This window comes from Callionymus lyra, chromosome 3, assembly GCF_982586985.1.
Source record: "Callionymus lyra chromosome 3, fCalLyr1.hap1.1, whole genome shotgun sequence".
Taxonomy (NCBI): Eukaryota; Metazoa; Chordata; class Actinopteri; order Syngnathiformes; family Callionymidae; genus Callionymus; species Callionymus lyra.
Window position 1 is genome coordinate 30,074,974 of NC_141820.1, and position 23,673 is coordinate 30,098,646.

Here is a 23,673-nt window from a genome sequence, read left to right on the forward strand (position 1 = left end):
GTTACACAAACATTCAGTGGTTCAACGCTATCAGAGATGCTACTTAAACAACAATACACCAATTAAATACCATGTTATTCTTCTAATGTAAGAACAATAAATAAATCAGTGGAAACAAATATGTATTTTTTCTTGTTTTTTTAAGTCAAAAGTTCCAAGTGAATGTAAAGAAGTACACCTCTGTAATTAGCCTACAAAAAGAATCACAATTTAAAAAGAAAAAACAACATAATACATGGAGCTGAAATAAATATACATTACAATGACATGTTTTATGTAGTGATGATAAGAAATAGCTGTGTTATAAACAAACAAGGAACAAACTTTAAGAGGTATTCTGTGTATTTAACACGATACATACTGTAACTGAAGACTCTATTTTTACTAGTCAATGTTACGCCGTCAATATGTTTTTGAAAACCGCATGTACAGAGTCTTGAGCGAGAGACACCACCCACAACATTTGCATGCAATGTATTCTGCAGAAAATAATCATGCCATTTCTTAAACCCTGCAAACTTGAGCGGGAGATCGAAAATCTCCGCTTTCTTCCCAAATCTATACATTTCCTTGCCTGTGTAAGTCGGAGTACGATCCTAAAAATAGAAACTCCAAACACCACACAGCTGCATAATGAGGATGAGAGCAACGTGACATGATGGCAGAGGCGATATGAGTTCTGTCCAGATTGGACGCCGAATTTAGTTGAAGCGGCAGAATGAAAAACAAGAATATGAAACGAGAAAGACGGATGAACGTCCAAGACGTTGATGGGAATGTTTGTAGCGACAAGATTGAATTGTTTACCTGTAACGGCTCCACACTTACTACCACTGCTGCGCCGCTTTTGCTACTGCGACACTATGTTTTGCTTTCACACACACACACTTACTCGCACTCACACATGCTCGCTCGCTCTCTCTCTCTCTCTTCCCTCTCTCTCTCAGGTTTAATCCTCCCATCACCCACCTCCTCCCTGCCTATACTATACTCGATTTCTGTTATTTATCACTGTAGCTTTCAATTGCAGCATGGTAAGTGCTCTTGAGGTTTTGATCACTTTCCTTTTCCTGCTCACATCGATATCATGCCTACAGATCCTCTTTATTAGCAGAGTAATCCTGTCTTCTTCTCGACATCACACGCAAATGAACGTCGGTAAATGTCAAACCTGGGGATGCCGGCCAGGTATGCGATCAGTCTCCGCAGGTCGTCCACTCGTATTCTGTCGTGGTTGCTGCGGGAGGGAAACGTTAGCACCGGACCTCCGCGTCGGTCTCGACCACCTGGAACACACCAGCAGAGTCGGGCGAGTGAGTGAGGAGGAGAGGGATGCAGGAAAGGAGGATTCATCCTCATTTAGACATGAAGACTCCATTCTTTTTTATTGCAAAGCACTTGAAGATGCATTGCACAGCTTATGGCTGCTTTTATTGCATTTTTGCAATAACTTTGCAACACACAAGTTATTTTATGGGCTTATAGTATAACCTTATTAAAATTTGCATTAAAAAATATATATATATTGGCTGAATTTATTTTTTATTTTTTCTAATACTGGTTGAAAAAACAATATCGGAATAGGAACTAAAAGTAGACTAGAGTAGAGTAGTAATAAAATTTAGCAGCCAAATATATTTCTTAAGGTTTTATTTTTGGCTTTGCTAGTGCGGTTTTCATACTTTATTTGAAAACAGATGCAAAAAAATATTGGCAAAAGATATATTGGAATATAAAACAACATTAGGCTGCAAGTTTTCTGCAATTTTAATTAGCGATGTCAACTTTTACTTCAGATTCTAATTTCTCAAAAGTTTAATTGGCAATTTAGTCTACTACTGTAAGCCCATCATTCTGCTGGCTCCACCAGGCCTTGACCTCCAGCAAATGGGTTGCACCAGAGTGTGAAGCAGTTCAAGAGGATCAACTTCTGACACTCATGGTTAGAAGATCATTAATGGCTCACTATGCAATAAAGTAGCAACTCTGTGCGTATCGTGTGTCAGACTGAAAAACATGGAATGCCCAAAAGCACTGTTTTTGCCAGATCAATGTCACAGAACTGGTTATTATTTGACATTCGAGTCTTCTGTCAAATATAGGGAGGAACATGACTTATTTCAGTGCGTGCAGCTTTAGGGGAGAAGAGAGTAGATGAGGATGAATTACATAACATAGTTTTTTGGCAGGTAAATGTTTAATGAAGTGATACGATGACATCTTCTGCTGAACTCCTATGACCCATTGCTACACGCACTTGCTTGTAAGGAAAGAAGGAACAAACGCCGAGAGAAGGAACATTCACGTGCCTACGTCTTCGACATGAGTGAGCACAAACCCGGCCGCAGATTCTGGGTAATAGGCTTAGCTCATTTACCCTCCTTCTCTGCATCCACCTCGCTTCTACCTCTTTCCCTCCTTCCCTTCTGCTATTTAAAGCCAATTACTGTGACAGTGATTACTACAGGATGGAGTCGCTGACAGTAAGTCATCGCCATGGCAACGCTTCTTTGTATTCCTCCAGTATCCTGGAGTCATGGTTCTGTGATTCAAAGCGTTCATGACTGCAATTTCATTTCAGCCCTCAAAAGCACAGTTGAAGAGCAGTGGCAGCTAACCTAGTTCACATCCGTTTGTGTCAGTTAACTGGGCTCGTTGATGAGCGGTCTCGTGTTTATAGAACATACAAAGATTGTTAGAACAATAATATGTGAGGGTTTATGTCAAACACCAATTATACATTATCAAACCAAACCCTTTTTTCTAATAACAAAACCAAATTAACAGGTTATACTGAGTAATTAACAGATATTTAAAAAGGTACGGAATAGTGCAAAAAAATAATATTTTGATATTTAAGTTAATTTATAATTTTTAACACCACTACTTCTAATGTTAAGATCTCCATCAGGGGACCTCTGAGATTGATAAGTACATTCAGTTGCATGGAATCCATTCATTGGGTTCCAGACATGATACAGGGTCATGTGTGTCAAACACAGGTCATTTCAAAGCTCATATCATCCTGAACTAGAAGCAACTATCACCAATATGAATAACTTCTTAACATGCAGACAATGAGCGTCAGCGTTTAGTTTAATTGGATCATAACAAATACCCAGTCAGAGTTAAAGTAAGAATTGCAACATGTCCTCCCTTGAACAATACATGTTTTTATAGACATTCATTAACATTTATCACAGAGTTGAAATTAACATGACTCAAATTCAGTTACTAGGAATCATGATTATGAAACAGAATTCATGTTTTTTGGCTACAGCGATGCAGCTCTGCTTTACTCCACTGCTGTTTCCACCCTGGGGGAACATTTCATGCCGTACAAATGATGATGATGATCAGGCAGGAAGCTTTCCCATCATTACACCAGTGAGACTATGCAAGTATGTGTGAGGCTGTTTCCGTATGGAACACGTCTAATATTCAAGGAATCTGCTGCTGCTGTTCTTCCCATACAGGTTGAACAAATCATTGTTTGTGTTTTCTGCAGACAATATACTTGAGTGTCACATATACATTTTTGTCCTGCAGATTCCTGTTAGTTTTCATTTTAATATAATTGATGAACTATTGTAGAAACTATAAACTATGCTATAAAAAATAGAACTTCATCTTGATGATAATACTTTCAATCAACTATGGTAAAAGAACACGACAACTCATATATCTAAATAAAAATATTTGTATTTAAACAACATCAACTGAATTTTCTACAAACGGCAATATAACAAATGTGACTGAATAATAATAATAAAACGAATTTAGTTTAATTTACAAAAATGTATATGTCTTATTATTGACAGTATTTCTGTGTCTCTTTATAGGAAACTAATCAAAATGCATACATAGAAATGTGATTTTGCTTCAGGAAATTCCCAACCCCTGAAGCAAGATATTATGCAACAATAAACAGATCACATTTTTCTTGTCTTACCTGATAAAAAGGCAACTTTTTCTTTCAGGATGGGCAGAACCTCCATTGCTCTCATGTCCTCATTTCTTCTATAACCTAAAACAAAAGAAAATGAGAATGTCACAAACAAGTTGTTTGCATAAGGTGTAGAAAAATGGTACAAAATACATCGTACTTTGCCATTGTTTATTGTAATTATACACAAGATAACACAGGGTTTTGGTTTCAAATTCAAACCTGAGGTCTAGAATTCTACCTTAAACAACTTATCACTGCAACACATAATTGCCTTGTGAAAACAAGGCACTTGTGTTGGTGTAATGTCCTCTATGAATCCTCTATCTACACTGCTTAGGGACCCACATTTCAATCTATACTTTATCACTTCATTCCATTTTTTCCACTGTACTTCAGTAAGACAGCTACAAAAAAATATACCACACACAACTCTAGTAATGTGAACTGCGGGATTACATTTCCTTTCAGGATGTGTTCACTAAACATTCATGCCATCAACCATTTTCTTTGCTTATAATCATTGTTAAAACAGTTAACACACTGTTGATACTGAAACTGAGTAATACTAGTTGCATATGATTGATAATTATTAAAAACTTGATGAATTTAATTTAACTGGATCCAAATTTATGGTTAAATTCAAGTTAAACTATGTTTAATGTGAAGAAAACACTCCGTAAGGTGTTATGTGTAGGGACACTCCTGCAACATCAAATATCGTAAAACTGATATTATCTCTTAAATGTGCATTACTAGAGAGTAGTTTTGCTACTAGATTAAAAACAGTAAACAGAATACAACAATAACCAAAATTCCTCTATGGTCAGATTCCAGCTTTAAAACCAGAAGTGAAAACAATGTCAGGACTTAAATTAAAAGACAAATTGGCATGTGTCAGTTTTGACCCAATAACAATTTCAGAGAGTGGTTAACTGATGCTATCTGTAAAGGGGGGAATCGTTCGGCTCCATCGGTGAAGAGATAAAAATCTGACTCAATTACAAGTTGAGCAGCTGCTAATGGCCAGCAGTCTCATGGACTACTTTAAGACAGCTCAGCTGCTTGGAGGTGTCTGCAAAACATTCAACTTCTTTACAGTGTCTAGAGCAGGCGCCACCAACATTTTTGAGACGCGGGGCTACTTTACGACTTGTACGAAACGCTACCAGGTCCTGTTTGGTACAAACTAAATAAATAAAAAACGAAACGAATAACTTTTTAGTTATTAAAACAACAAATAGATCAGATTGACACCATTAATACCTCTGGAAATCTCATACGGAAAATTAGGTTTTTATATTGATGGAAATAATAGTAGTTGGAGTAAAACAATGTGAAGAGACTGCTCACATGTTACTAATAACTACCACAACTAAATGATAGACACAACAACAATAGTAACAACAAAAGATGTTTATGCATTAAATATTTCCCCATTTTTATCAGCTGCGGCATTTGAAAATCAGGACCCACACCTGCTTTATTTTTTAGATTAAATGTAATGTTTTCAAAAGACAGAGCTTCATTGTGATCATTGTTATTTTTAGAAAATGTCTCATAGGCACCATCAGCAGTCCTTGGGGGGGTTCTGAAGTGCCCACAGGCACTGGCAACACCTGATCTAGAGGCACTCGGAGTGATTATTATACGCGTTTATCGAGCACTAGGTATATCATGGTCATTACTGTTGAGTCTAGTTATATTATTACATGTTTTCCATAACAGGTGACAGACATTACTTTAAAAATCTACCATCCTGAAAAAAAAGAACCAACGTGCAACTAACTCATCATTTCAGTTTATTAAGTTATTCCTTATTTATACATTTCAGGGTGGACAGAAGACAGTTGAGGGTATGCAAAAGGAATACACACCATTGCATACATCACTATAAACACAAACAAACACTCTCTCACGCAATGTTTTACCTCTTAACCGGATAAAAGTGGAGCCTTTCTGGGCAAACTGCCACATGTAGCAGGTAGCCAAGCAAGTCATGCTTGAAATTTCCTCCTTGAAATATCGAAATTCCTGGAAACATTTTGTTAATTACAGCCAGGAAGACGTTCTGCCACCATCATCAAGTAATGGAACAAAGTGTTGAAAGCATCCCAGTCCACAGCAGCTCCATCTAATCCTGGGTTTTTCTGCAGAGATATTCCAAACCAGTAGACGAGTGAAACTGCCCAATTTGGTCGTCTGCTGCTTGTCTACGTGGAAAGAAATCTGCAGACATTTCCATGCAGTCACACGCCGTCTAGATGTGAACTCTGTGCATTTCACGTACCAGTAGGTGAGCTGCTAATCTGCCAGCCTTTTGGAAAGGCAGGTTCCTTAAGGTAATCCTCCGTGTGTAGGAGGGGCCCAAATAACAACATGCCTATGTTGCATTTACGCACCTGCACAAGCTGCTTAGTGTCAGAGAAGAATTGAGATTCAGGAAATCCCCAGAGTTTGGGATGGTATCTTGGCGCAAATATTCTGAGGTTTCACTTACTATTAAAACAAGACTTCCATTTACCCCTGGATAACATGTTGGTTGATGCTGGAACGCAGTACAATTCATTTAATTGCACGCATTTACCTTGGATTTTCATATTTTAGGGCAATCTCTCAGTTATATTTAAAAAAAACATTGACAAAAAACTGAACGGTAGTTTATCAATCCAATGATCCGAACCTGAAATCTAATATTTAGACAATGATCAGCCGTAACCACTGTACACAAACAAGTGCCAACAGATCTTGGGATTATTTGCCAAAAGTAATGGGCTATATGAACACACACTAGTTACAAGTTTTACATTACACATGGTATTTTCATTTGCTCTGTTCTAATCCAACTGTAAAATTAATGTCTTTTTCTTCTCTAAACAGAGTCAATTACTAACAGAAATAGATGAAAAGGATTTAATCATTAGGAGTAAAGTTTGATATAGAAATATGGAGGTAGAACCAGACTGTTTGAGCTAGCTCTGTGTGTGTGTTTGTTGTGTGATGCTGGCTGGTTTTCCTCAGAAATGTTTCTATTAACGTCTGTGGCTGCAGCAAAACTAGCTAGCATTAGCAAACACAGAGATAGTTTAGATTTACCTCAACATTTTTTTCATCAACTTTTACACTTAAAGTTGTAAATCCTTTTCCTTTGCTGTGTTAACTTTGTGTCTTCTCTTGAGAAAACTAAATTATTTGGTCATGGCTAAATAAAGCAGGAGCCCAATGGAAAAGAGAAATAAATCCCTGAGTGAAGTGAAGCAGAATCTGAATAAAGTAAAATAATTACAGAGACGTACATTTTATTATTATTTTTTTTTTTTCAATAAAAAGTGTTGTTTTACTTTGAAGTAAAATGGATGATAATAATATGATCAAATCAACACGTATAACAACTTGGTTTCAGGATTCTGGGGGAGAAGATGAATCTTTTAGAGCTGGCTTCAATATTCCATCACATGACTAGTCCTGAATAAGTGGGTGGTGCTGGGATTTGGTAACTCATGATACAGCCCCCTTTGTGACACGTCAGATATGGAAACTATGACAACACGGTGGTCAGGAGGGTCATGGCTGTTACTGGGTCAGGTGTGTGTGTGTGTGTCCGTGTGAGCGTGTCTATGTGTGTAAACAGCAGGCACGGCACCTCAAAGGCTGAAGACTTTCACAGTCCCGCAGAGGTCAAGTGGGCTTTAGTCTGGCTGATAACAACAAAGTGGCTCGCTCAGTAACCTCCCCCTGACACACTGTGAAAAATATTTCCTGTGTGTTTTGTGGAGTGGCAGAGGGAAGAGAAACGGGGATATGTAACAGCTGCCAAACCTAAAAGCGAAGGGACGTGTTGGTATGGTCAGCCAAGTGAGGGGAAATGGTGCCTGCTGCATTCCACACACACACACATATTTACACGCGCTTCTCTATTTGATTATAAAGCATTTTCAAACAGGCTTTCATGATGGCCAGCAGCTGACTTACCAGAGCGCAAGCAAGCCAGCTGTTAAGGGTCAAAATCCAGAACCCCGCATAGCTGCCGATGTCCCACATTCACAGCATGCCAGTGATTCCATTGCGCGGGATGTGTGCTCATTGCAGGAATTCCCAGCGACAGGGAGGTGTACAAGAATCCAGATCTACTGTACATCCAGAGCATGTGCCTTAAGAAGTAATGTTGAAATGAACTGACCATTATATTGAGCTACAAAAAATTAATCGTTCAAAAAAATACCAACATATCAGGAAAAGTGTTGAACTTTGGTCTTGGACATGAGTCCAATGAGAAAGTAGATTGATGGTCTGTCTGACGTATTCCAACAAATATAATGGCACATTTATAGCTGTGAGGTATTACTTGAAACCCTGAGCACAACCTCGCTCAAATATTTCCACCTGTTTCTGCATCAAAATGAATTACTACATATCTTCGTGTTTAATTAATAACGTGTCTTGGAAATACATTCTCACGATAAATTATCGTTTTATTCCCCCTTTCTTTAATGACTTTACTGGCAGAAAAAGAAACCACAACTGGAAAAACTGACAAAAGCCCATTTTCCAGACTATACATGTAGTAAAAGTGTACGGTCTGGAAGGAGGGGGGGGGGGGAATTGAAATAATGAGAAAAAACATGAAATAACTATAAATGTAAAAAAAAATAATCTTCAAAACATTACTTGTACGTTGCAAATCCATCTATAATAAAAATTTAGTGATGCTGTAACAGACTTCAGAAAAGATTGCAACAAATCTACTTCACATGTCTGAGCAATCCTTTCAAACCTCAATGCACTTTTCATTGCAATTAAACTATCAAAAAGTCCATTAGTGAGCGAAAAGATGTCTTAGAAAAGGGTTACTGGGGGTAATGTGGAAATATCAGAGAGCCAAAAAAACAATCATTTTATATTTATATAAATAAAGAGAATCTCAAGATGCGGAAAATATTGAGCAAGTAGAGGCAAATTTCAACATGAATGCACATCTAAATACAAAACAGCACAAGGAGTATGAATGTACTTGCTTGGCACGGAGATGTAAACGCTCTTCATAATAGTGCTTCGATGAGATGACCTGTAAATAATGCCCAAGGTCATGAAGAGACAGTAAAATCATCAATCCGCGTCACTTAAGTCCATATTATTGCATCGCAAACCATCATTTTGTTTCCAGTTGCTTCTCAGGGCTCCTGTTTATGTCTCAATTTAGGTTTCTGTCTGAGCAACTGAGCAAGAGTGCTCTCATACACATCCCTCTTTTTTCAGTTCACTCCATTCTTCCAGACCTCTAATAGAAGGGTAGGTTAGCTGAGCAAGTAAAAGGGCCAGGATTACGTCAGAGGCCAAAACACAGCAGGACAGAGAGTCGAGGGAGGAGGGAAGACGAAAAGAAGACTAATGGAGAAAATAAATTTATTTTTTAACCCGATGATCATATCTGAAAACATCTTATCTGCGTGTCACAAAGTGAGTAGAATAAATAATAAACCGTCACTTTAAATACTTGAGAGAGTGATCAACACTTCCATTAATTAAAGGCTAAAATTAAGTTAAAATAAAATTATTCAAGCCTATTTTGTACCCAAACAAGCACAACATCTATCTCAGTCTGAGGGGATATCAAGATCTAGGGCAACAGTTAATCCAAAATAATATTTGTCTGCACAACCATTAGTAGCAAATCCATCTTCAATCTTAGTCAAACGTGACTGCAATACTGATGAAAATATAAAACAGAAAATTAAATTTCCAATGCTCTCAACAACAACAACAACAACTAAATAAATAAATAAGTGAAAAAAATCCCTCTTGGGCTGTCAAAGAGTGAAAGGGTGAGTGAAGCAGATTGAGACAGGAGCTGACTCACAGGGCCTCAAACTTTAAGAGGAAACGGGTGATTTGCTGAAATCATACATACGACAAAGACAAAAGATGATCTAATCCCACAAGTTATCACTCAAAGCACTGAAGAAGAAGGTTGTAAGAAAAAGACGGAATGCCCAGTTTGACAGAAATACGTATGTAAGAGCATCTCACTTCAGACTCCGAACATTTGTTTTGTCGTGCCTCAAATACACCAACTATACTGGAATTTTAATCTGATACAGATTAAATCGGCAATTACTAAACAAAAATAATTAAAAGTAGAGATGACAATACTATGCAAACAACAAAATTAAAATGGCAGGAGCTGTATTGCTGAGCTAAGAAGAAACTCAAGACGTTAAAAATCAAACTAATACACAATTTGTACACAAATATATGCCAGTGATCTGAATACAAGTTTTTAATATAAGGTAAGCACTAAATAATACATAACACAAAGATGCAAGCCTACAATTTAAAAAAAAGCAAAACGAGTCAGTGTCAGTAAAAAGCCAACAGTCCTTTTGAACACATCAGTGCATCTGAAGCCTCAAGGCCGTTACATAAGAGCATCCTCTTGTTCCCGACCACATTCATCCTCCCATTCAGACCAGTAGCTTAACTCACCGGGCCAACAGATGGAAAGACATCATAAGCCGACGACCACATCCATTAGCCAGGAAGTGACGAGGAAGTTGCATTGCAGGATCACTGAAGTATCGTTTAGTCATGAATACATTCATGTTGTTTCAGTCGCATCCCTCTCTCTTGGTCCCGGAGCCGTCGCTCCGTCATGGCCCCCTGGGGCTGTGAGGCAACCTGCCAGTTCAGTGTCCTCCTTTAGATTTAGGTTGAGGACTTCTTATTCTCTTGGACACTGGGAGTGATTAGGAGACATATTTTCCTTCTGCGGCTTGTGAGTACTGCTGCGATTTCTAAGTGTATTAATCAGCTAGTTTCGATCCTTGTAATGTTTACATCCGACACATTTGCTACAACAATAAAACCTTCCATTGTCTTAGTGCAGGGCTAATCACGAGGCCTCCGCTTCCTCAATATACTGTATATCTCCTCAGAGTCAATACTTAGTAGGGCTGAATGGTTATTGAAAATAATATCATTGCGATTATTATCCTAAATATTGCGATTAAATATGCGAATATTTTTATGTTCTTGTTTCATGCATTTTTTCCCTTGTGCAATTAAATAATTCACTTAACGGTAAAATGCATTTCTTTGAGATTGTTAAGATAACGTTATAAAGGGATTTAAAGATAAAGGCAAATTAAGCATACATTGAAATAAACAGAGTAGGTTCATTAATTTAGTTACTATAATTGCAGTTGTAAAGAAACATAATATATAAGTTGAAGCCTCGTAAATATTCACTGCAAATACTTATATACTCCTGAAAAAACGTGCTAAAAGGTGTGGTGTAAAAATGTGTATTCATAAGTCAATAATAAATCACACAAACACATTTTGGGACACATAATCCCCCACCAAATGTAAGCAAGAGCCCCCATGCCGACTAAATGCATCCAATAGTAAGCGTGTTGTTATAGACTCCCAAGTCTCATGATGACGATGATGTTTCAGCCACTCTTCAATATGACCATTACAGATTCCCAATACCGGCAGGTTACATTTCACCCAATAAATGTATTAATTCAACAAGAAAACTTCCTATTGTACATTTAATATAACATTTTAGATAGACTGACTTATCCCGGTATCAACTATATATTGACAAATAATGCAGTTTTAATTCGTTTTTATTGTGGAATACAACAGTGCTGCATTAAAAAATATGATTCGTATATTACCCAACAATGAACATCCTGGTGTCAGTTGTGTTGACAACACTGGCAATAAAAGTTTCTGATTCTGAGCGACTAGAAAAATCCTGAAAGCATTTCTTATAACGGTTCATAACTGAGATTTTTCTACGACCTCTTGCTCTTAGTAAAACTGCTGCTAGTCAATAAATAATAAAAACACAAAAACAAAACATTTTAGTCCATATGAAACAAAAATATATTATAATATATAATATTGCCCAATGATTAGAAAGTAATAGGTCAATTCATTCATTCATACCAAACTGTCAATTGTTCCACTATATACCAATATATACCAATAAAGTTTTCTCTATCCATCTATATACTGTAGGTAAGGACAACAATTCTACTGACAGTGTTGAATCCAAATCAATTGAAGTAGAAGCTGATGATGGTACATTTCACTTCAAAAAGTTCTTACTCATTACACCAGCAGAGCTTTATATTTGCATCACAAGTGTGGCTGCGGTTTGAAGTCATCATTTACCTGCCGTGTGGCTCGATCCATCTCCTTTCGGCTCTTTAGAGAGAGATCCATCTGCAGAAGCAAAGAGAGACAGAAACACTTTATCAACAGGGAGTTAAAGCAGACTTTTCTTAAGTTGAAAAGCAATTGATCTTCAGAGGATTTTGGAAAATGGCGATCGAAAGAAGAGTTAGATACTGTGGAAGTATCACCATCATCATATTGAGTTACGAGCAAATATTCGAGAATTGAGAAGGAGATTATTCAAACAGTAGATCTGAAGGAAGACAGTTTCAGGATACTTTAGAGGCATCTAGACCTGCATCTCTCCCTACAGTCAGTCCATTCATCCAATCAGAAGCCAAAGATGCAGCAATATGGCTGAGAGGAAGACATCGTTTTTGATACCGTCAAGGAAGCCTTGTTAGAGACACATAATCATACTTTCTCTTCTCAGGATTTTACTGCCTGACAGAGCAAACATAATGCATTATAAGTAGGCAGGTGACCACACCGAGAGTGAACCTAGTGTTGAAGGAAGATATGTTTGGCGTAAACAATACCAAGAAGGACAGATCATCCATCAAAAAAAGGCAAAATGTTGGCAGATCAATGATTTCTGCAACAATAAGGCGATTGTGTGTTACAGTCAGCCATTACAATACAACATTGTTTTCAATGTTTCGGCTCATCTTTGGATCAAACCAGTCATGACGATGAACTTTTAAAGTCCACAATTAAGGTCTAGAGCAGTGGTTTTCAAAGTGGGGGCCCAGGGGGCGCTAGGGGTGGAATTTTGCCCTGAACATACAAAACCAAAACTGCCTTAATCTTCGGATTCTCAGGTTTCCACAGTCACTGAGGCCTAAAAGAGGAGATTTTTGTAAAACATAAAGAAGAGCATTCGTTTTAGCAATCACACAAAAACTCATACAATTGAAGAGTATTTGAGACTACACGCTACCAAAGACTCGTTTGGTGAGAATGCTGCCAAAAAAACAATTTTAAAATTGACTTTGATAGGTTATTAAATGGGAACATACAGTCCTGAAAACACATGTGGTAATAAATCCATATGCTTAAGATAACAAAAGTAAAGAAATACATTCTAAAAGTTGACTTTTCCAAATACAATTTGAAGTATTTGCTTTGTTTAGCAAAGTAGGCCCCCGGACATAGGCTAATGTTGTTTTGTGTGTATGCTAACAAGACATTGTCTGATAACAACATTAGCTGCGGCACAGAAGACATTAGCAAGTAGCAAGAACCTCAGTATATGATACACATTACATTATTTGGGTCACGAACGGTTTCACAATATTGTGGTATATTGCGATCTAAACAATTAGCTAAAAGCCTCAGACCTCAATTTACTCAAAAGGTCAAATCAAATAAAGAATATCGATTGAAAATACATTTTTCAGCAATTTATTATATTGCCGACAGACAAACAAAGATGATGCTCTGAAGACCATTTTCTCCAATGCAGTGGAGAACTTCAGAATGAATGGGATGACAGTACATGACAGTAGAGAGTGGAACAGCGTCAGTGAAGCTCATCAAACAAAAGACCAAACACATAGCTCACATTTTTGTACTGCCAGAGATGTCCTTTTAAGCTATAGTGTTCGGGAATATCAAAACAGTCGCGGTCGCTCACATGTAAGCTCCGTGCAAACAATAAGACATGTTGATAATCCAAATGTCAAACAAAGAGTAGAGGAAAGCAAACATCAGTTTGCTTAAAAAGTCTAAAAAAAATCCTTCACAATACAAAAGCTGGTGTTGCCGATGTATTCTTCTTCCATCCGTTCATGCTGTTACTCTGCATCTTAGGAAGGGATGAGATTCCTGCCGACTCATGATCTACCCATGTGCGATGGATACATATGTATGAATGATTATGTGAAGAAAAAAACTCTAAAGGCTCATCCAAATCCCTCTTAAACACAAACACGCTTGAAACAGTTGGCTCTTGAAACTGTAACCCAACTCAGAGAAAGATCTGTTCGCTCACACACTCGCTCTCTGAGCCCGCATGAACACAAGACCACCCTTTCAACGGGCCCCTGCCTCCCTCCTCTGAGCAGGCACACTCATCTTTGACTCATCCGCAAAAAGGAAAGACCCACTTCATTTCAAAATTCCTATTGTCTCGTTCACACTGGCTTAAATGGGATGTTGAAGCACAAACACAGTGAGTAATAGTCAGCTGTCAGGGGAGTCTTGCAGTGTGTGTGTGTGTGTGTGTGTGTGTGTGTGTGTGTGTGGGGGGGGGGGGGGTACATGACTCCAGGGGGTTCACTGACTATTAAAAGTCAATAGATCTGGACAATACATTCAAAGAAAAACAATTAAAGCTGGACACAGAAAACTGTAATTGCCTGCTGTTGGACAGCTGAGGTCACATTGCTTATAACAAAATACTCATTTGAGTCGTTTAAATGTATGGATTATGTGGGTGTTTTGAGTCTTTATTTCGATCACATTTTGTCAGTTGACCCAAGTTTAAATATATTTTTTAATTTAAACTGTAATCATACAAGATTTTAGAGTTAAAGAGAAAGAGTATTAGTATTTCTGCCCCTTTTTTTATACTTTTTCTTTTCAGAACATTTACATTATACTTATTTTCATGTTTTTGATGTTACTCCCTACTGTTGTTAATAATGTTATTATTATACATGTTGTTGTCATTCCCACTGACATTATTTATGTTGTGGTCGACGTTAATGTTTCTTTGTTATCGTTGTATTACTTTGTCCTGTACGATGACGTATTGAGTTAATCCTGTTACTGTTGTTGATCATTCAAATAACATGGTCAATATTTTTGGTGAAACATTTCCATCTGGATCCATGTATCACTTAAAGATATGAAACTTTATTTTCCTAGTATGCAGTGTGTAATGCAGGCGAGTTGTGTGTGAATAATATTGTGTAAAATGAAATTCACACCACGAGTACAGATGAGCAGCTTGAGCTGCAGTTTATTGTGTGCTTTTCTATGTGTTTATTAAACAATTGGATGATAAAACATCATATATTGCAAGTGAGTCAGTGTTTACCTTTCAAGATAATGAAGGCACTGTGGCCATCACCTCTTGTATCTCCTATCCAAAGTCTACTGAATAAAAGCCAGTTTATGCTGCGAAGCAAAGGACTCTAAAAATAATCTGTATCTAAAAGCAAATGGGGTGAGCAAATGACAAACTAAATTGCAACTTTAAGTGCTCTGTAATACGTCCCTGATGAGTCGTACAAAACCATGACTTCTACCTTTAACTAATAATAAACGCTCATGGAAATAAATCAAGAGTGGTTGAGTGTGTTCATTTAGTAGATTGAACAGACTTCTTGTTGACTCACAGTGTCGTAAAATATCTTAGCTTTCACTTCAGACCGTTTCAATGAGCTCTGTCCAGTTTCTAAGAGAGCATTAAAGCCAGGCATTTATATGTACTGTATATTAAATACAATCACTAATGAATACACATTGCTTAGTATATTTTCGGGATATTTGTTATACAAGTAATTAAAGACCTGGGGCCTCATGTACTAAGGCAGGGATGGGAAATTATAATTCTTCAACGGCCACATTAAATTATGTGAATGTTGTTAGGGGCCGTCAGGCAAAAATAAAGACGAAAAAATGCCTAAAAGAAAAAAAAGGACATTCGTCATTAGGTTGTGACTTTTATTAAGCTAAATAAGCTGCAATTTTATTCTTGTGTTTTTTTCAAAACATTTCTTCAACTAACTTATAAAAAATGTTTTGAGAGATTACTATATACTCGAAGAAGTTCACAAAAAAAGTAAATAAGTGTTATGTTGAAATGTAAATGAATAATAAATACAAAGTACATTTGTTAATGCATTAGAACCATTTATACATGATCATACTTTGACATTACGAGGGCCGCATAAATACAGGCATGTGGCCCCCGGGCCTTTGCCCAGGTGTAGTACGCTCAAAAAAGCGCGGACAAACTTTTCCACGTCAAAGTCCATATGTATCAATAAGGAAAAGAGCGTTAAAAAGGTTGGAATTCCTGACACGTTTGTAGGTGGCGTACGTCCTTAAGATGGTCACATCAGACTTACATTAATGATCAATATTGAATCAACAATGAACACAAGTGTTTTCTAGTTATATGCGTGGATATTAAATGATAAACTTATAAATATGTTCTCATTCACCAAACTGATCTGTATTTATCAAGACAAAATTGTTAGTTTTATACTGGATATTTTAATCCGCTATTTCACGCAATTCAGAAAATAATGTAAATGAATTATAAGCTTGTTTTATAATAAAACAAACAAAAATAATCAGTGTCTGATGCTTCAAGTCTTTCTCTACGAGAGTCACAGACGTTCTTGTGAAACAACATCACGTCCTTTTTATAGAATTAAAGCATCAGAATGAAAGCAGCTAAAGCAGGTTTCCCCTCGTGTGATCACATGATCGGAGCGATCTCCTTGAAAAACACTTACATAAAAACACTGTCTCATGATTTGTTCATTTGTGATTTGAAAATCATCATCACTACTCAGCGCTTTAAGTTACTGATTTACAGTTTTATTCTTGATATACTCCATTTAAAGATGTTTCAAATAATCCCCTGAACGTCTCTGTAAATAAAGTATTCGCATTAACAACCCTGTATGTAAAATATAAACATTTACACCAGAACACATCCGCACCAATTTAAATTTAAGTATGTGATCCATGTCAGAAATGTTTTAAATGAAGGAATATAACCAATAATCCAGTTTACAGTCATGTTTTCATTTGTTTTTTTCTGATCGCAGAGAGAAAAATCACGGACACATTTAAACATGATTTAAATATGTAGATTAGGGCGTAGAAAGGGAGGAACAAGGCTATGATTAATTCTACATCGATGAGGATGTACAAAGGAAAAGTGTTTTTATTTGTGTAGAGCGCAGATTCATACATCTTCATATTTTTGTACGTGCCCCATTTTCTGGATTCGAGTGTTCAGCCATAGTCTGGTAGAACACCCTAAAAACGTCTTTGTACATGGGGCCACTGTTGCACTGAAGAAAATAAAAATAAAAAATTCAACGACGGTTTCAGGAGATGATCATAAAACAAAAAACAAAGTTTGGGTTTTGATGGTGTTCTGAATTACCATCTGGATCCCTGAATCATTTGAAGATGTAGCCCTCTCCATGTTCCATCGAGATAAAAGCAATCAACAATATTTAAGATGCAAAAAAGTATATTGTGAAAATAAATAAGGAGATAATATTGGTGGAAAATACAATATTGGTGCAAATCAGTGAATTGGCAGAGGTCTGCGCTCTCTCAAGTGCTTTTCTAGTTGAAATTAGAACCACATTATTCTGCGGATTATGTGACAGAGAAAGGTACCATATGGTGACTTCTCTTTGATTAAAAAATGTTAAAATGTGAATCTAAAAGAACCGTTTGTGTTAACTCAAAAGAATAAACTGGCAAACATCACATAAAATGGCCAACAGATGTTTAATATGGATGTACTTTGAGTCTGAATCACTTTCCAATGCACAGTGACAAGTCTTCCTTCCAATATTCCAGTATTAATCACAGGCCATAATAAACTAGTCCAGTCATTGCTGGCGACCTCGCTGCTCCATTGTTAAAATAGCGACGTACACTTAAGACAGGGTCCGACTTCACAGAAGTGGAGGTCTTTTGTTACCGTTTATTTTTGGTACCGTCCATCTACAGACAAGGGGTATGTCTAAAACAGGAGAGACGGACAACAATGAGAAGGCACTTTGGAATGCACCAGAGTCCTCCTAGAAAAAGACTGGTCTTGGAGGACTTGTCCTAGATTGGTATCCTCTGTCATTGCCACCTCCTACACGTCGCACAAAAGAAAAGCAAATTCTTGTACATTTTCTCGTCCTCAATCAATCCGTTTGTTTACAAAATTTGTTACTTCTTTCTGGAAGTTCTGACAAGTACAAACTGCGCGGGCACATCTTGGCATACACTTCAGCGCTACTTTTCTTTTCAACCTGTATTTAGCAGAATCCCTTTTATTTTCAGAGAGTAACAAAAGCCAAACAAAAGATCCAGGACAGGAAAGGTACTGCGCTCTTCCTGTAACCTACAACTACATCAGTAAATCTCTATAGACGTTGCTCCGTTAACCTACCTCTCCTCTTTTCCTTCTTTTCCCCATTTCCCTCCTTAATCCCTCGACTCTTTGGCCTCTCCTGTTCCAGCTTGTTTGGAGACCAGAGCGGAGCAGCAAGCCAGCGTTCACACCAACTAACTATCACGCCAGAGAAATTAGATTAGCGAACAAGAACACCATGAGAGGGTGAAAGTGGGACACGCTGCCTTTTGTAAAAAATTGTGACAGAGCCCGTTGATGCTTGAAAGCAAGATTATGATCATTTAAGAGCAGAGAAAGAGCAAGTTTCATATTTGTTTGTCTAATATTGACGGTTCTGGATTATTCCAGTTATTCATAAAAAAAACTGAAGAAAGAAATGCAATCATTTCAAGCTTCATGGGTAATATCTCTCAAGAATGTTTTTTTTTTTTAACAGTTACATGGTGTCAAAAATATCGGCGAATGTTGATTAGTTTCATCAGCCATCAGAAAATCTCCTAAGACATAAAAGTAGGTGATATATCATCTAACAACAAAAAAAACCTGTTTGGACATGTTTTACTGGCTTTTAAAATAGGTACTTTAGAGTTTAAAACCACACACCCACAAATTTGTTGTTTAAAAACAACAAGATATTATGTTTTGCTTTTTGAATATATACAATATAAAGCGCATCGTTTCATTTAAAATACTAATAATGGTCACACAAAGTTATAATACCGAAGAAAACCTTCAATTATTTAACCACTTCATGTCGTTTCTGGAAGACACTCGAAGTGTACTCGCATGACCTCATCTATCACAGTAATTGAAGACAACATTATTTGCTTTGTAAGTTGCACCAAGATAAAAAAAAATGCTAAAAATAAAATAAACCACGAGTTGCTGTTAGATGTTATTAGGTGGCCTTTTGTCGGGACTGACACTAATCTGTGAGGGCAGACGTGATCGTGTGGGTGAGGAGAAAAAAAGAACAACCTTCACTAGTTTAAGATGCTTATGGACAAGCAAACACTGAAAGAGTGTCAACACAATAACTAAACCTTCTTTATATCCCGTTCCCAGTGTTACAAAACTGAAATGCACTTCTCATTTTAATTCATATACTTTACATTAAAGCATCTGAACAAGAAGTCATTTATTTCGTTATGAGACTAGTTTCCTAGAATGGTTCTACTCAAATGGAAACAGGAAGTGTTTTCCTGGCAGCATTTAAAAGGTTCTTATCAGATAACAATCACACCTACCTACCTTTTCACACATCAAACAAGGACACACAGGTTATAATCCCGCGCAGGATAAGTAGCAGCCTGGATTAGACTGGTGTGTTTGATCCAATGAACTCTCACCTCCAGCAGGTCTGAGGCTAATAAGGCCAAACACTCAACATTTTGTGTTTTAATCGCACTGTGATTTCATACTTGCTGTTGTTTAAACAGTAGTATTTTCCTGGAATCTAACTTGACTGTTCCTGTGTTCAAAAGAAGATTTATAGATGTTCACGTGCAACACAAACATACTGGTTTATGATCAGTTTTAGGATTCTGTAACTCATTGTAAACACTGACATCATTCATACTTTGAGCCGCTAGTCATTCCAGTGCTGCTAATAAAGGCCCTGCTTAGTTGTACTTAATGTGGTCTCGATTAAGAAGAAGTCTTTCAGTTTGAAAACTACGGCTTGTGCTTTTTATCACCGGACCATATACATGTTTTACTGTCCTTTGCTACTCCCATATGAAACCACACTTTCCACTGTAATTATGTTACGTTTTCAAAACAACATTTATATCTAAGTACATATTAGCACACTGACACAGAGCCACACAACATATGTTTGTTGGAGATTTAAAAGATTCATGGACAACGTAAATTAAAAGAATAAATCATATTTTTGGGAAAATTTATTAAATACAAGAACTAAACTGAGAACTGGTCACCATTCATCAATCTGATGCAAAACATCCAGCTAGAAAGAGCGACATCAACTGAATCTTAAGTGTATTATCTTTGTACCTGGATCAATAACCATTAGTCTCAGAATGTGGAAGTGTGTGTGTGTGTCTGTACATCTTCCCGACTAAAACGGCCTGAGTCATGAATCCTTTTAACTTAACATGAAGTTGGACCTCATTCCTTCCATCTCTGGCACAGTCAACAGATGCATAGGAATCCATACACTTGGACTCCAACTTTCTGTCAAAATATTACTTTCATTTATGATGCTTAGTGTGCTCTGTGAGATGTTCATGTTCGTTTCCATGCCTAGTCATTCTAAACAAAACTTGTGTAGTCGATTGATGGGTGACCACTTATGCCTTGACAAAACAACACACACACCCCGTTGCTGATGGTCCACTTAAAGTTCGAGCACTGAGCAGCATTACCAAAATTGGATCCAGTAACGCTTTAAAGTAAAAACCCATATCCAAACTTTTTCCGAAAGCTTTCGTTTAAGCAAAAAACAAACAATAACAAGTTGGCGACATTATCACCAGAGACAAAAATCACTTCAGTCGAGACATGACATCATGGACGAGACGAGCAAGACGTGAGTTTCTACGTTCATTTAACAAATATTGAAAGAGAAAACAATTCTTCTCACATCGTCTGGAGATGGACCGAGCCGTGAATTAAAAGGGAGACAAAGTGCTTCGATGCATGTTGGTTGAGTGACCAAAGTGCTGTGGCCTTCTGCCACAGTGCCTTTTATTGCACCTCGTATACTTCCGAGTGTCAAGCATTGCAGCGTTTCAACAATGTGTCTTGAGAGGTCAATGCTTCTTTGTCTTGGAGAATAGGTCATGGGTGAGAGTTGACGCTGATCAGAAAATATGCCACGGCATTGTACCATGAATGCGAGTTCATATGAAGATGCGGGGCCGTACTTCGGTTCTCTAATGGTACGGTCCAAAATGCTTCATTTGTACCGACTACGATTGCCTTACGCAGGAAAAATATTTGGTTACCGGAGACGCTTTATGGTAACAGTCAAAGAGGGGCTTCACATGCGTAGCTACAAATACGACAAGATGGCCGTAGGGTTTGTTCGCCCAAAAGTAAGGGTTAGGGGCAGCTAGTAATACATCATTCATGCGCATCTGTGTTGAGATTGAGAGGTAATGGACACCAGGACACAGAAGGTTTCTGAAAAAAAAACAAAAAAACATCGATATTACGGGCACATGGTCAGTAAGGCTCCCAGATGTTTCAGGGCAACTACAAAACCAAAGTAGAATAAATAAATACATGTGTTGAAAATAAAACAGAGCCAGGCTTCCAACCGGGAAACTAAAGATAAACAGCTACCCATCTTTGCCATCGCCGGGGTTAACATCTGCAACTGTGGAGAGGAATAACACAATGACAGACAAACATGCCAAAACAGAACCTTGTTTCCGGGAAGAGGGGCCACGGAATTAATTCCAGTCTGGGAGACGGAGTAAAGCAGAGGACATATGCATTATATAGGTTGTTATTTTCTCTCAGGAAAACACGGGACGGAGGGAGGTGTCGGAGGGGGCCGATGATTGCAACTTGGTGTTGGCAAATGAGAGCTCATGTAGCAGACTAGTGCAGGAACACAGCGAGGGGGACGGACATGGGTACGACAATGAATCCTATACCGGAAGGAGGAAAACCAAGAGGACAGTGATGGAGGGGGATGGGGTTTGGAAGACTGTAGCCTGTGGCGTGACACTCAAAACTCTGCGTGTCAGAACAAGAAGCCCAGATTTATGAAGAGGAAGTACCAGTGTGGAAAAAAAAAAAAAGGATCAAGCAGAGCCTTGAACCGCAGGTAGAATATGGACACATCAGTGTCACAGATGACAGAGAGTTCTATTGGAATGAAAGCTTTAAAACTATAAGCAACCCACATCGACAAACAGGGAAAACTTTGCTCGCCTTTCCATTTTGTTTCCATTATCCAGTGCCTCATGTTTGCATGATTGACACCATGGAATAATATTAGCCTGTATTTACTAGCATATCTCACCATAGTGGTAGATCAACAGAATACTTTACTAGGGGAAATGAAACAGTACATCCTTAACACTGGCGAGCCGTAATGTTCGACTTGACTTGCACTTGAGTGCATTGGTCAGTACCTACCAACCATGCCACGGGTAGGAGAACAATGTCATAAGTTCATGGTCACAACATGTCAACAAAGGTGATGGCTTATACTTCATTGACAGTGATTGATGTTCTTTCTTTTCTTCATCTCCAGGATGTGTTGACCCAACTAGAACAAGCAAAACCCTACCCTTTGAGGCCAAACACTTATAGGGTTAGTACTACAAACTGATTATCATGTTAAGGGTTCTTTACAAATGTAAGATGCTTGCATGTTTCTATAAAAAGGTGATTTGAAAACGACTTCTTTAAACAGATACTTTGAATTTAACACACCTGTTTCCACCACAAACAACAAAAATATTCTGTATACTTATGAGGATGTAAGCATTCCAGTGGTTTAGGACATTTGACGTAACAAGACCTTATATTCTAGATGTATACATTGGTTTCATTGTTATCTAAACAGGTGCAGTTAGATGAGGAGGTAGATTAAAAGCAAAACACACATATGTGAATAAAAGTTACCTATAGGATGTGTTCAAGTTCTTTTTCTTTTTTTCAAGAGGAAGTCATCAGAGCAGCTCAATACTGACACCGACCTCCCCTCTGTGGCTCATTATCTCACTCGACACAAAACCACAAAAGCCAGAGGCTCTATGTCAATACTCTGTATACTCTGCGCCTTGTTTACATCCCCCTCGACTGCACAGTGAAATCTCAGCTATAGCTCGCTCTCAAACGCATAATAAACACACCCGAGCACATGATTCCAAGACAACCGCAACTTCTGTTTATCTGTTTAGGCGTGCTTCTCACTTTCGGTGCGAGACGGATCATTTCACATTAACAATGAATGCATAGAAGGAATTTTGGCCAGTTTGATATGTGAGTTCAAGCATATATCACTGAATGGCTCAAACTGGTTTTATGAAAACATGCTTCAGGTGAATGAGACTGACAGACAAGACGGAAGGGTCTTAACTCAGTCTGCTGTCTGGAGTGTGTGAACTAAAGGTAGATGCCAAATACCAACTCTGCTACAGGCTTTCTCACATACCTGTACCAAAGGTGTTGGCTGTATCTCTTTCAATTAAAGGTTGTTGTGAAGATCAAATAACGCCACAAAACTACAATGAAGTGGTTTTGAAAACTATGAAGGAATATGTCCGGATAAATAGAAGATTATTAGTCATCTTATCCCTGGTGTTATCTCAGGGTCAATGTGACCTGGAGGCCCCAGAAAAATGTATTTTGGTATCCCTTGTGTTTTCTCTGTCTCCCAACACAAGGGTGGAACTGTTTTTAAGGTTTTTTTTATTTGCTTGTTGTGATCATACAAAACGTAAAT

The 23,673-nt window shown here is 37.7% G+C and overlaps 1 protein-coding gene across 6 annotated transcripts in view; it reads right to left on the bottom strand.

Moving 5' to 3' along the window:
- Window positions 1-23,673, bottom strand: part of LOC148084431 (triple functional domain protein-like) — a 68,236-nt gene that overhangs the window by 42,889 nt on the left and 1,674 nt on the right. For 5 of the 6 annotated variants that reach the window (XM_087787506.1, XM_087787502.1, XM_087787504.1 and 2 more), the window contains exons 2-4: window positions 12,131-12,181; window positions 3,953-4,027; window positions 1,172-1,286 (exon numbers count right to left, since the gene is read on the bottom strand). In XM_087787506.1, coding sequence (XP_087643632.1) covers window positions 1,172-1,286; window positions 3,953-4,027; window positions 12,131-12,181 — 241 coding nt within the window. Of the gene's footprint in view, window positions 1-1,171; window positions 1,287-3,952; window positions 4,028-5,877; window positions 5,976-12,130; window positions 12,182-23,673 lie in introns of those variants that run through there. The other variant, XM_087787505.1, reaches the window with a different exon arrangement.